We start from the raw sequence: 14,099 nt of genomic DNA on the forward strand, positions 1-14,099 counted from the left end.
GGAGTGGAGTGGAGTGGAGTGAAGGTGGAGTGGAGTGGAGTGGAGTGGAAAGGAGTGGAGTGGAGTGGAGTTAAGTAAAGTAGAGTTGAGTAAAGTTGAGTAGAGTTAAGCAGAGTAGAGTGGAGTTGAGTTAATTAGAGTACGTGTCACATTGTTGGTGTTATTGTGATCAGAGGCCTGTTGTCCTGTATATTATAATAATATATAATGATTATTTGCTGAGGAAATTATTGCCTATGTGTATACAGAAATTAAGTAAATCACTTTACAGGTTTTGAAACACTTGCTTCTTATTGGCTACCACTAGTTTAGGGGCTGAGCTACTCTCAAGATCCCTTAGTGAAAAGCAGAGAGGATAAAGAGAGTGATTAGCACTAATCTGATTAACAGTGTGAGAAACACTCACTCTGTTTGAGTTACACTCAGGAGAAGTCTCACAACGCTTTCACAGGTTTCATGGACACCAGATTAGGCTTTATGTATCTGAACGTGTTCCAGTGAAGAGATGAAGACGAGGCCAACAGGCGACACCAGCAATGCAGACTGGATGGGTTCCCTGTGTCCTTCACTCAGCGCCATGCCGCTTAAATACCTGGCCGTGCCTGGTGGGTCTGTAGGTCACCACATTATCTCCAACATCACCTTTACAAAAAGCTCATATTACACCTGACAGATTTTTATTTCCATTAGTAGAGTTTTCAGAAATGTATTGTGGAAGTGTATTGTGGATAATGTTTATTATTCTACAGTCTGGAGAAATTTAGCTCCGCCCCCTGCATAACTAAACACTTGTTTATGTCATTGCAGTTGCATGAATGTTAATTGAAATTGTTATGTAACATTAGTATATTAGTATTAATTGTTAGAGCATATATATATATATATATATATATATATATATATATATATATATATGCTCTAACAATTAATTATCTAACAATTAATTTTTTTTTCCTACTGGTCATCGTTCCATCTTTTTAAATGTTTTTTATATATAACACTTGAAGTAAAAGACAGCACACACACACACACACACACACACACACACACACACACACACACACACACATACATGTTTGCTGCTGATTATTTTATTGTGCAGCTGATCAGCTCAGTATATTTACATACTTTTGGTCAAATTGTTCATCAGAATCCAGATGAAGATTTTTGGAAATAAACATGACTACGAACTAAATGGCACAATTTTAAATGCTATCACAGAGTGGGAACAAAACTCTTGTTTTGAGTGCAAACTAGTCAGTCTTTTCTCAGCCTCAGTAACCTCACTGCTTGATGAACATCAACACCCAAATAAATACATATACAAATACATGTTTTTAAAGTTATAAAAGTGAAGAAGAGTAGAATAGAGTACTGTACAGTAGAGTACAGTACAGTATAATAGAGTAGAGTAATGTAAAGTATAGTACATTACAGTAGACTAGGTTATAGTGTAGTACAGTAGAATAAAGTAGAGTAGAGTGCAATACAGTACTGCGGAATAGAGTACAGTGCAGTACAATAAAGTAGAGTACAGTACATTAAAATAGAATAGAATAAAGTAGAGTACAGTACATTAAAATAGAATAGAATAAAGTAGAGTACAGTACAGTCGAATTAATTGGAGTAGAGTAGAGTAAAGTAGAGTAGAGTGGACTTTAGAGTACAGTACTCCACAGCAGAATAGAGAGTACAGTAGAATAGAGTATAGAACAGTACACTAGAATAGATTAGAGTACAGTAGAATAAAGTATAGTAGAGTACAGTACAGTAGACTAGAGTATAGAACAGTAGAATAGAGTACAGTACAGTAGAATAGTGTAGAGTAATGTGTTAATAATTATTAGCATGAGCAGGAAGAACGCTAAACCATCTTTAGTGAATATTTATTCCCACTCACTATGTGGTGCAAAGCTTTAGAAACCACTCCTTTAGGCTCTGTGGTAGAACTTAGCCTTGTGCTTTTGCTCTACACTCAGGTTCTCACGACTCATTTAGTTTCTGGGTGGATGAGCAGGCCCCCGTCGGACCCGATCAGAAGGCCTTCGTCAAATACCTAGCGGCTGTATTCCGCCTGCTGGCCAAAAAAGTTATGAAGAAATGGTCCATGACTCAGAATCTGACCTTCAGGGAGCAGCTGGAAGGTGGAATCCGCTATTTTGACCTCAGAGTCTCGTCCAAACCTGGAGAAACAGACCACGAGGTTTACTTCATCCACGGTCTGTTCGGGCTCCGGGTGCGAGACGGACTCAACGACATCAACGCCTTCCTGAACGTTCACCGCAAAGAAGTCATCTTCCTGGACTTCAACCATCATTACGCCATGGACAAAGAGCACCACCACCATCTCATTAACATGCTGAAGGAGGTTTTTGGATCGAAGCTGTGCAAGATCAGTGTTGTGGAGGACATCACGCTGGACTTCCTGTGGGAGAAGAAGCACCAGGTACTCTGACATCTAAAAGCTGTGAACATTCTAAATCCTAGTGAGATCAGATCAGATAGATAGATAGATAGATAGCCCCCCAGAGGCTGTAATCCAGTGGTACCGCTCGTATTCACTGGTCTGGAAGTGGAGATCAAACCCTTTCCCGGGCTGAGACACGCTCGCTAACTTCAGAGTTGGCCGACTTCCTCACCATGTCTAGCTTTTCTTCAAAATGGATTTTTAAGTATGTCTGAGTCCAAATCAATTTCTGTTCCTCCGTAGGTGTAAAAAAGTCTAACTGTATTAACGTGTGCAGAGCTACAGTGTTAATGGCTGTAACAGTTTCAGTCTGACCCACCAATCAGAGGACGGAAAAATACTGACGCTGTTCTGGGCAGAGAGCTGCCCTGTGAGAAGAATCTGAAATCTGATTGGTTAAATAAACAGTTGATAAAATTCTCTATGGTAAAAAGTCCAGCAGTACTGATTCTGAAGGCCCTGAGCAGATTAAAGTGACATGGCAGGCTGAAATCTGATTGGACAAAAAATCGAACATCCACATACACGTACTGGAAGCAGTGCAGCCGAGAGAAACACTACCACATGAAGAGAATAAACTGTTGGGAATAAAATTATACAATTTCATGGAACAAATATTAGAGTTTACGTTGTAAATGTAGGTCAGTGCTTCTGATAATGTTTAGTCCAGCAGAGAAGAATTTACTGGTCCTGACCGCACACCACTGATATATATATTAGTTATATAACCCTTTTAACTTGTTTATTTGGCGCTCGCAGGTCCTGGTGTTTTATCATCACCCGTGTGCTGAAAACTGCCCTCTCATGTGGCCTGGTAGTAAAATCCCAGCGCCGTGGGCCAACACCACCGACACCACCAAACTCATTCAGTTCCTGGAGACCACGCTGAGCGAGAGGGCCAAGTACGGAAGCTTCCACGTGTCGCAAGCCATCCTTACTCCTCGCATCAAGACCATCATCAGAGGCCTGGTCAAGGGGCTGCGCAGCTACCTCGTCGAGAAGTGAGTTAACGAAGTGAAGCTTTGTGTCAGGAGATGTTTACCTAACACTAATAGAAGGAGTCTCCAGTGTCAGAAGTAAAAATCGAGTTCCTTCAAGACTTTAAGACAGCACAGTTTATACAAGCTGTGTTTCAGAAGACAAAAAAAGAGTGGGGTGAGAGGACAGGAACTTACATGGAAGTCTAGAAGGAACCTAAAATGTAACTATAAATGGATAAAATGTATGACTGGCACACTTCTATTTTTTTATTCCTGTAAAGTATTACAGTAAACACACTATATTTATGTGTGGTACTTTTTGTGAACCATTCTATATGTTATGAAAGTATTAGTTATAACAGCCTTATAACTGACTAGTCATTGCGGGTTCATTACCATGCATTGTGGTGCAACCCGCGCATCTTTTTTTTGCATGTAAGGATATTGTGTTAATGTTGTGTTGATGTTGTGAGATGTTTATATGTATTACTGCTGGAATGAACCGCACATAGCCGCATTTGTGATGTGCAGTTCTGAAGTGGCTGCTAGGTGTCACTGCTGTGCACAAATTAATCCAAATGATTTGCATAATTCAAATGATTTATATTACAATTTATGGGAATAGTGAATGTGGGTGAAAGAATGTATCTGAAACCCTTTAGTGACTGCAGTCGTTCATTTTCAGCCCCACTAAGATTTGAATTCCACAAACATCTCTCAAAGAGCAGCTCCACAACATGGAGCTTCACATGAATCATAATCATACAAATGTTGATGTACTGCCTTTTCTGTCTCACACAGGAATCTGCCGGTCATCATGGCATGGGTGGAAGTCCAGAAACCAGGTGTGAACGGTGTAAACATCATCACCTCAGACTTTGTGGACCTGGTGGACTTCGCCAACACCGTCATAAAACTCAATGACCTCCTCCTGCTCCCACTGGACCGACAGTCCTGTGATCACTCCAGCACCCCGAGGAAATCACAAGCGAAGTCACGAGAGCAGCGTCGAGTCAAGAATCATCAGCATTCATGAATTACTATCATCTTCAGAATTATTGGCACCCTTGTTTAAAACAAGTGAATGTAAATAAGATTTATATTAAATTCTTTTTAAGTGAAGAATTTTATATATTATTTATTTGTATGGTTTTTCTGTCTGTTTTATGGTTTCTCAGTTGCTTCCCCACAGACAGCACCATGGCAGACATAAGCCTTTGGTTTGGTAAAGTCCTATGATAAAAGCATAGAGATCAGAAGACTTATGCTGAACAGAAGCCCCTGGCTGGGCAGAAGCTTGTAAGTGGGCAAAAAGGTAATATACTTCATAACCCTCACAGTTCTGAAACTGACTGAGGAAAAATTTGGGAGCGTTTATTTACACACTTTAAATCCCACACATTCAAAGAAGTGTGCTGCTTTGGGATGGTGGGAATTCAGAATGCTGGTACAGGAGATGGAGAAAGGATCTGCATCTGAAGCGTATTTTTGCTGTAATGTTGGGGTTCAGCTGAACACACACACACACACACACACACACACACACACACACACACACACACACACAGTCTATCGCTTCGAGGATCAAGGTAATACAATATTTGACCAAAAAAAAAGAGATGAAAAGTGTCAAACTTATAATTATGCTGATTACACAGTTTTGGTGGCAATTTTGCTGAATATTTGTTTCAGGCAGAACTATGGTGAGGGTGAGAAGGCGTTTGTGACAGATACGTCCTGACAATGATCATTTTCTCTATTTAGACTTTTATCTTCTGAAGCTCTATGTTTAGATGTTAGCTCTCTTTATAAAATAACACACACATTTGGTGCCCCAGGGTTGATTGTAATTTAGATTATTTTGCGCCATTTTAGCAAACACAAATGAAACTCATGCATATATCGAACATCATATACTTCCACACTAATATATAATAAATATAAATATTAGTGTTATATATAATATAGAATATAATATATTTAAAAAAGGTGTGGACACCTGAGCTTAGGGTTGGTATGTGCTTTCTGTCTCCATCTGCTGTTATAATAAACTCCACTCTTCTAGGAAGATGTTCCGGTCGATTTTGTGGAGATTCATGCAGCCGTAAGGGTGTTAGTAAAGGCAGGTACTGATGTAGGTGAGAAGGTTCATCAGGTGCAGTCAGTGTTCACATTCATCACAATAGAGTCAATAAGCTCTATAGCAGGAGATCTTCCACTCCAACCCATGGAAAGCAGATCTTCATGGAATGGCTTTGTGCACAAATGTCATGCAGGAACAGGTTTAGGTCTCCTAGTTCAAGTCAGGTGTCTTAATGCTTTTGTGTTTTTCATAACTTCTGAGGTAAAGTTGCTTCAGGATGAAGAGAAGTTTGTCAGGAGTATGACAAGATGCGTTTTTTTTTTGTTTCGCAAGAAAGAAAGAAAGAAAGAGCGAGAGAATGAAGAAAAGGTGACGAGGGAATGACGTTTGATTGCAGCTGCTGTAGCATAAGTGACAACAGGAAATGACTTGTTTGGAGAACAGTAAATGGAACTGCAAACAGATAAAAATATACAGCATGTGGTTTTTGATGCATTTTGATGCAGAAAGAAGTTCTGGAATGTTCCCAGACATTTTTTTTTTCTTTTTTTAGGTGAAATACAGAGAAAGAAAAATGAGATCTAATCTTCTCCACACAGAGGTTTTTTTCAGCCTCCATTACATGCACCATTTCCTTTTCTCCTCCAGCTTCTGCTTTCCATTTTCATCCTTAATGACTGAGCTTAAACTCTTTATTCCAAACGACAGTTTCGTTTTATACACACACACGCACGCACACACACACACACACACACACACACACACACACACACACACACATACAAGATTTATTATGATTAGCAAATATTCAGGGAAATTGAGCCTGTTTCATCTCTTCTAATAATAACACTGTGTTTTAGTTTGAGCAAAAGTTTGTACACCCTGTTCATACACTTACATCTCTCACATTTCCAGCAGGAAAATGTCGTTACTGTGGCATGAACCTGACCAAAATTTTACAACATTGATACACTCAATACAATGGGGGTACAAACTTTTGAGTGAAGTCAGGTACCGATGTAGGTGAGAAGGTACGACGTTTCCTGGGGTGCAGTCAGTGTTCACATACATTGTTAATAGGGTTGGAGCTCTATAGCAGGAGATCTTTCACTCCAACACATGAAAAGCAGATCTTCATGGAGCTGGCTTTGTGCACAGGGGTATCATCATGCTGAAACAGGTTTGGGTCTCCTACTTCAAGTGAAGGCAAAATCACATACTACTGCATCCAAAGATGTCCGACACAATTGTGTGCCTCCAAGTTTGTTCTCACAGTTTGGGGAAGAAGCACTTCTAATTGGAAAAATCGGGTGTCCCAATAATTTTGGTCATATATTGTAAACCGTTATTTTTTTCCGCCATTTTCTTTACCAGTAGGGGGCGCATTACACATTTTGCATCAATATAAGACCGTCTGTGGCAGAAAAAGTTCAGAAGGAATGTGCTGATAAAGAAAACTGCACCTCACACTGAGAAACAATAAAAACAGGAAGATCCAGTTGTAAAATATTTCCTCCTCTTTCTCAAACAGAAAACAAACTTTTGCACTCACATGTCCCCTGTTTATCGTATAAACAAAATAAATGATGACTTTATTATAAACCTTTGACTCGTGCAGTTTCCTTTTTATTTCTTTGTTTTTCCTACTTATTTTGTCACTCCTACTCATTCCTGCTCTCTCATCCTCCCATTCCTCCATCCATCCTTCTCTCCCTCTCTTTCTGTTTCTCTCTCCCTCACACATTCCTTTCCTCCTCTCCCTCAACTGATGAGATCCAGGTCCAGGTCTTCATGTGGATGAGGAGTGAATATATATTATATAAAGACCAGCTCTCGACCTCGTGGCTTGAATTTGGTGCAGAAGATTCAGACGGATCTCTCCTTTCTTGTTCTGTATTAAATGTTCCTCACAGGTTCTCCTGAGCTCTGAGGAAAGGTGGGGCTTTGAAAACTGCCGTTGTTCCATTTTTATGCCCCAGATGAGAGTGTTATCATTATTAAATGCTGTGTGTCTGATATGAAGGAAGGTGCAGTAGATCTTACAGACCTGTCCATCATAAGGACAGACTGTTCTGAGATGTTTAATTCTTATTATTCCATGGAACAGGTGGTACTTTTTATCCCTTTATAGTTACATAGTAATGGCACCATCTCACCATCATCTCACTGAATTTCTTCCTTCCTCTATTCTTCTCTGTCTCTGAACCTGATTCCCTCACTCTGGATGGAGTTCTAATCAAATGGAGACCACCATGAAGATGGATTGGCATGAACAGATTTACACTCAAGTCTCCATCAGTGAGCAGGTGATAACCTCAACAATGACAGATCTGTGATGAATAAACATTTGGTGTTGAGGTTGATGATGGGTTCCTTTTTTCATTTTTCTTCTTTTTGGATCTGCCTGATTTCCCCAAAAGTCTCTACCTCCAGATAAAGTTCTCCTCAGTTGGAATCTACTCTGTGCACGTGAGGATGGTTCCACCTCAACAGCCTAAAGATCCATGAAGTTACTGAGCAACTCATGAACTTTGAAAATGGATTTGGACTGTAATTAACATCAACCTTCTGCTACAATGTGCTCAGGACCTCAGCTTGCATGAACAGCTCTGCATTTCAGCGTCCATCACTGAACACCTCAACAATGATGGGACTGTAATAAATGAACGTTTGGTGTTGAGGATGAGGATGAGGTTCCCTTTTGAGTCTCAGGGTTTCTTCCTCATGCCATCTCAGGTAGTTTTTCCTTTACCACAGTCACCACTGGATCACTCATTAGGGATAAACGTCTAAGGAACAAATTTATAGGCACTGAACTTCTACACTCTTTAATCCAACATTATAACCACTTTATCTCAGTAAAGCTGCTCTGAGAAGAAGTTCATTGTTAAATTCGCTCTACAAATAAAACCGAATTGAATCAAATAACATAATTATTAGCAGTTTGTTTTTTAGAATCTTTTAAAAATTAAAAAAAATGTTCAATGTTCAAAAAAAAAACAAGAATTACACTTGCATCACTGCACCATGAATAAAAATCCCACGCAGAGTGAAAAAGGCCAAATGAGTGGTTTTGGAGTTTTGGTTTTGGAGTTTGGCATCAACAAATGCTTATTATTTTTCATAAATACACAGAGTGCACTTTTGACCCAATCTTCTAACCCAAATCTTCTAACACTGGCTCACAGTTCCTCTGGTCTTAAACTGGTTTCCAACTCGGTGACCACAAACAAGCATTCTACAGTAACTCAGAGCACATGGAGAGCAAAGCTGAAGAAGAGATGATCGTCCATATAAACACAAGCCTCTATCTTCTGTTCTTTTAGCACAATAATCTGTTTCTCTGTTTTTGATAATCCAAGAAGCTCCAAAGAGGAGAAGGAGAAGCAAATCCACATCATATAAAGTAATACTTTCAGGATAGTAATAAATGTATTGAGTTGCAAATATCATTTGCTTAATGATCAAGAGGTGAAAGATATAAGAATAAGAAGAAGGAGAAAAGGAAGAAAAATCATCATCGCCATTACCATTATTATCAGTCATTACCTGTCATCACATCATCATCATCATCATCAGCATCAGAATCATCAAATTCACCATTATCTTCATCATATCATCATCTTCATCATTATTACTGTCATTATCATCTACATTACCATAGTCACCATCTCCATCTTCACCATCATCGTTATCATCATCATCATCGCTACCACTGTCAGTCTCATCATCATCATCATAGACACCATCATCTTAATTTTAACCATTATCTTCATCATCATCATCATCATCATGTTCATCACCACCATGTTAAAAAATACTTTAACATTTTAATTTGAACATTTATTTGGTTCAATTGTTGTTGTTGTTGTTGTTGTTTGGGATTATGTCCAAGGTGAAACTGATACCAAATGAGGACAAGTGGCAATTAATGAATATTCATCTTTATCCTCCTCCTCCTAACAATCAGTCTAGAGGCGAAACTGAGGTCCCGACTGCGCGTGCGCACACGCACACGCACTTCTTCCAGCTGCGGCGCATTCCACCGCTGGTGGGGGGGGACGAGAGCGCACGTTCCCGTTCAGTTCGCTGTTTTCTTTACGGCTTCAGTCCCGATCAGATCACAGAACACCGACAGCTGCACGGTTCTGGATCCGGTCCCGGGTTTCAGTCTGTGTTTACTTTCTTCTCTTTATTTTGGGGACAAATTCCAGGCGCACGTGAGGACGCGACACACTTGACAGAATCATGACAGGAATCGGATCTGCCTCGGTGAGGAACTTTACATCTTTCTATTCATTATTATTATTATTATTATTATTATTATTATTATTATTATTATTATTATTATTATTATTCACCAGTGCAGAGTAATGGAGAGTGTGTTAGAGAAGTGAAGAAAAGAGTGCAGGCAGGGTGGAGTGGGTGGAGAAGAGTGCTAGCAGGAGTGATTTGTGATAGAAGAGTATCTGTGAGAGTGAAAGGGAAAGTTTATAGGACTGTGGTGAGACCTGAGATGTTGTATGGTTTAGCGACAGTGGCATTGAGTAAAAGACAGGAGGTGGAGCTGGAGGTAGCAGAGCTGAAGATGTTGAGATGTTCGTTGGGAGTGATGACGATGGACAGGATTAGAAATGAGTTTATTAGAGGGACAGCGCATGTAGGACGTTTTGGAAACAAGGTGAGGGAGGTGAGATTGAGATGGTTTGGACATGTGCAGAGGAGGGACATGGGGTATATCAGTAGGAGAATGCTGAGGATGGAGACACCAGGAAGGAGGAAAAGAGGAAGACCAAGGAGGAGGTTTATGGATGTGGTGAGAGAAGACATGCAAGTAGTTGGTGTGAAAGAGTCAGATGTAGAGGACAGGGGGGTGTGGAGACGGATGATCCGCTGTGGCGACCCCTAATGGGAGCAGCTGAAAGAAGAAGAAGAAGAAGACAAAGAAGAAGAAGAAAAAGTAGAAGAAGAAGAAGAAGAAGAAGAAGAAGAAGAATTAACATTATTATTATTTATTTCTTTCATTCAAAATTTTTTACATTTCCTTACATGTGCATTCAGGAGCCAAACACCTTTAAAATGTTTCTTTGATTTTGTCATAGTTTTCTGGTGTAGACTGTGTCAGTATCAGAACACTTTAGGAAACTGCTGAAAAGTATTGTTACAAAAAAACAAGCCGTAGAGTAAAACTCGTTTCTGTTCTGTCTCTCACACTTTATTTCACTCAGAATATTATTTCCAGCTCCACTGAACCATAAACAAGCTCTTGGGTTTGAGGAGCGAGTTCACTTTTTCATCCAGGAACTATTAGAGATCCAGATTTAAATGAAATAAATAAATAAGGCTTTACAAATATATGAGGTACTTTATTTTCCTTATCTTGTCATCTGTTCCCTCTGAAGGTTCTCCTTTTGACTAAATAAATCTGAGGTGTAGATGGAGCCGTGACTGTACAGGAGGTTTTTGTCCCTCTGCATACCAGAAGATGTTCGGTCAGGTCTTTGGCACAAGCCTTAACACGACCTGCAATTGTTTGTGTTAAATTCCATCATTTGTTTAAAGATTAAAAAGATGCAGGATGCTGGATTGTGTGTGTGTGTGTGTGTGTGTGTGTGTGTGTGTGTGTGTGTGTAGGTGTGAGTCACACAGGGGGTATATAAACAGTCATGTGACCAGACCCAGTGCTCCAGTCTGCACCTTAGATTTATTTTAATTAACTCCGATTTACATTTCAGACCCAAATAAACAAATATGACATGAGAACCGGGAAATTATTTTATAAATATAACACTCAGTAATATTGAGGGCGGCTTTTTTTGTCTGAAAGAATTAAACAGCAAGATACTTTGGCCCACTATATCAGGAATCCTGGTACACCTGAGCATTCTCACAGTTATCTGATCAGCCAATCAGGTAGCAGCAGTGTAATGACTACATTCAGGCAGACACAGATCAAGATCAGAATAAAGAAAAGGTCTGATCTCTATGACGTTATCCATGAGCTCTTTTAGGGCCTTTTGTGGAGTTTTTCCACACAGAACAGTCTTTAGTGTTTAGACAGAATGGTGCAAAAAAACAAAAAACATTCAGCAGTTGTATGTGTGGAAACAGTTTGTTGATTACAGAAGGTCAGAAGAAAACTGCCTGAGGAGTCAAACTCACTCTGAGATGCTTTTCTGCTCACTCTAACCAGCAACCAAGGTTCAGTTAAGATCAGATTTTTTTTATCCTGATGTATACATGCTGCAACGTGATTGGCTGATCAGATATCAGATGGCGAGTGAGAGACCTGGAGCTTGTGTTTGAAAACATTCCACAAGGTTCTTCCCCAAACTTTAAGCACAAAGTTGAAGGCAGACAATTGTATAGGATTGTATTCCCTTTATTGTATAAGACCTGAACTTGTTCCAGCAGCAAAATGCTCCTGTGCACAAACCAAACTTATGGTCACCTAAAATTCTGAACCCATCAAAGGAATGTGATTAAATACTCGTGCATGAAAACATCCTTTAAACCAAACCATTCTGTATGAGTGAGAAGCTGGTTTGAGCTTCACGAAAGCCTCTTAAATCATCAGGTACGACGTGTTAATCGCTATCACCTGGGAAAACACTTTCTCATCTGTTTCGGTCGTTTACTCCGGAAATGTGTTTAAGCTCCAATAGTCAGAGGAGCAGTCAGCTTCAGAGCGGAGAACGTGAAAGTGAAGCTCATCAGATCACCTCTTGCGGTGAGGCTTAGGATGTTTTTTTTTAAGCTTTTGAGGAATATTGGTATTTGTTTTGAAGGTTTAGTGTGAGCAGGGGACAGAAGGAGAACAGGGAGAAGAATTTCTCTTCCTGAGGTTCCTGACATGGCCAAGGAACAAAAGAAAGAGAGAGAAAGTGTGTGTGAGAGACGTTGAAGGCTGGTTTGTCTCGTCATGCATCAGAGGGAAGCTTATGACGCCTACGAGGAGACAAAACACAATGACAGCTTTGTCACATGTGGCACAGGTCAGCGTTTAGGACAAGGCCATGGTAGCTACTCGAGAAAGATCAGACCTTCATCAGACGTCATCAAACTTTTTTTTCCGCCTCAATCCGTTTACATCATCTGCATTACATCTGTGAAGGACAGGAGTGAACCTACATTCTCCAAGTATGTGGTTGTCAGGTCATTTAGTCATCAGTCAAGTTCTGAGGTCGAATCCTGGACCTGAAGAGCAAATGATTGGGATTGTCTAAAGTTTCAGTCGCAGGGATACCGGCCAATCCCAGACTTAGGTGTGTTAATGTACACTATATTGCCAAAAGTTTGTGGACAAACTTTAATAACTCAAAGCACATTCTGGGTTCTACTTAGTCTAGAAGTAATTCCTTCCTTCTAACAGTCCAGTCGTGGGCACGATGCAGGAATGAAGCTGGCAAGTTGAAGAGCTGGTGTTTTGAGTCTTGCTTTTATTTGGAGTCCTAGTCCTGCAATTCACAGAACCTTCAAGACTGAAGAACCGCTCTCTAGAATACAATGACAATTTTAATACAACTGAGAACTAAAAAACTAAGTATCCAGAATATCGTTGCAGACGTAAATAGAGGAAATATAGAGTCTAACATTCCAACAGTTGGATTATGCTCATAAATAAACTTGTGCTTGGGGGTGGAATGAAAGGTAGAACCTCATATTTAATCCAGGGATTATATTAGATTAGGAAAAAAGGCACAATGATGAACAGATCTATATCCTCCACACCCTGTGAAACCCGCCAGCCTGAGCACCTTGCGTGAGCTCCCATAATGCCGTTTCACTCAGACTTTATTCATAAAAGCTCTAATCATGAATAGGGAGTTCTCCAAACACACTTTGATCATCTCATTTGCTGTCAAAATCAAGCTTTCCTCTGTTTCTCCAACACACCCTGTGGTTTCCGCGACTCGGAGAAAACAAAATATTTGCTTGGATTCGGACCAAAAACTTTCTCCTGTAGACTATATGCCCCAAAAGTATTTGGACACCTGAAATTTCCTGCCCACATGTGGTTCTTCTCCGAACAAAGTTGGAGACACACAATTGTGTAGTAAGACCTTTTCCAGCATGACAATGCCCCTGTGCAGCTCCATGAAGATGGGTTGGAGTGAAATATCTCCTGCTAATGAACATAAATGAATGTGAATGCTGATTGCACCCCAGGCCTCCTCACATCACCTACATCAGTACCTGACGTTGCATTTGTGGCTGAATGAGCACGCATCTCCACAAAATCTAGTGAAACATCTTCCCAAAAGAAAGAGTGGAAATGGGGACTAAATGTGCCCAGGTGTCCACAAATATTTGTCCCTATAGTGTAAAAGAAATAGACCTTCAAGGAGAGTAAAAACCTCCGTCCTGGAGATGTTACAGTTTTACCTCTGACACTGGAGACTCCTTCCATAAATGGTAAAAATGGCCTTATTATGCTCCTGTGAATGAGTTGTTGCTATGGAAACGAAAACATTTGTTCTAGACAATATATCAACACCTTTTGACCAATCAGAGTGCAGAATTCCAGTTCTAACTAATTTCATTGTTTTGATCTGGACTTCACCTCATG

The 14,099-nt window shown here is 40.0% G+C and overlaps 2 protein-coding genes across 2 annotated transcripts in view; both read left to right on the forward strand.

Moving 5' to 3' along the window:
* Positions 1-391: 391 nt before the first annotated feature.
* Positions 392-4,572, forward strand: plcxd2 (phosphatidylinositol-specific phospholipase C, X domain containing 2). Its single transcript, XM_046833901.1, has 4 exons — positions 392-605; positions 1,980-2,446; positions 3,227-3,468; positions 4,249-4,572. Exons 1-4 carry the CDS (start codon positions 506-508, stop codon positions 4,481-4,483), a joined length of 1,044 nt encoding a protein of 347 aa, XP_046689857.1. The 5' UTR covers positions 392-505; the 3' UTR covers positions 4,484-4,572.
* A 4,989-nt stretch (positions 4,573-9,561) lies between these two features.
* phldb2b (pleckstrin homology-like domain, family B, member 2b) overlaps positions 9,562-14,099 on the forward strand; it is a 42,811-nt gene continuing 38,273 nt past the window's right edge. The window contains exon 1 of the mRNA XM_046877693.1: positions 9,562-9,802. Coding sequence (XP_046733649.1) covers positions 9,779-9,802 — 24 coding nt within the window. The 5' untranslated portion in view covers positions 9,562-9,778. The remainder of the gene's footprint in view (positions 9,803-14,099) is intronic.

This window comes from Silurus meridionalis, chromosome 21 (genome assembly GCF_014805685.1).
Source record: "Silurus meridionalis isolate SWU-2019-XX chromosome 21, ASM1480568v1, whole genome shotgun sequence".
Taxonomy (NCBI): Eukaryota; Metazoa; Chordata; class Actinopteri; order Siluriformes; family Siluridae; genus Silurus; species Silurus meridionalis.

Bases quoted from the DNA above. Each gene is read 5' to 3' on its own strand.
- plcxd2 (XM_046833901.1), top strand. From the start codon at position 506: ATGAAGACGAGGCCAACAGGCGACACCAGCAATGCAGACTGGATGGGT. The intron at 606-1,979 runs GTGGGTCTGTAG...CTCTACACTCAG, and splicing joins TAAATACCTGGCCGTGCCTG to GTTCTCACGACTCATTTAGT. The intron at 2,447-3,226 runs GTACTCTGACAT...TGGCGCTCGCAG, and splicing joins TGTGGGAGAAGAAGCACCAG to GTCCTGGTGTTTTATCATCA.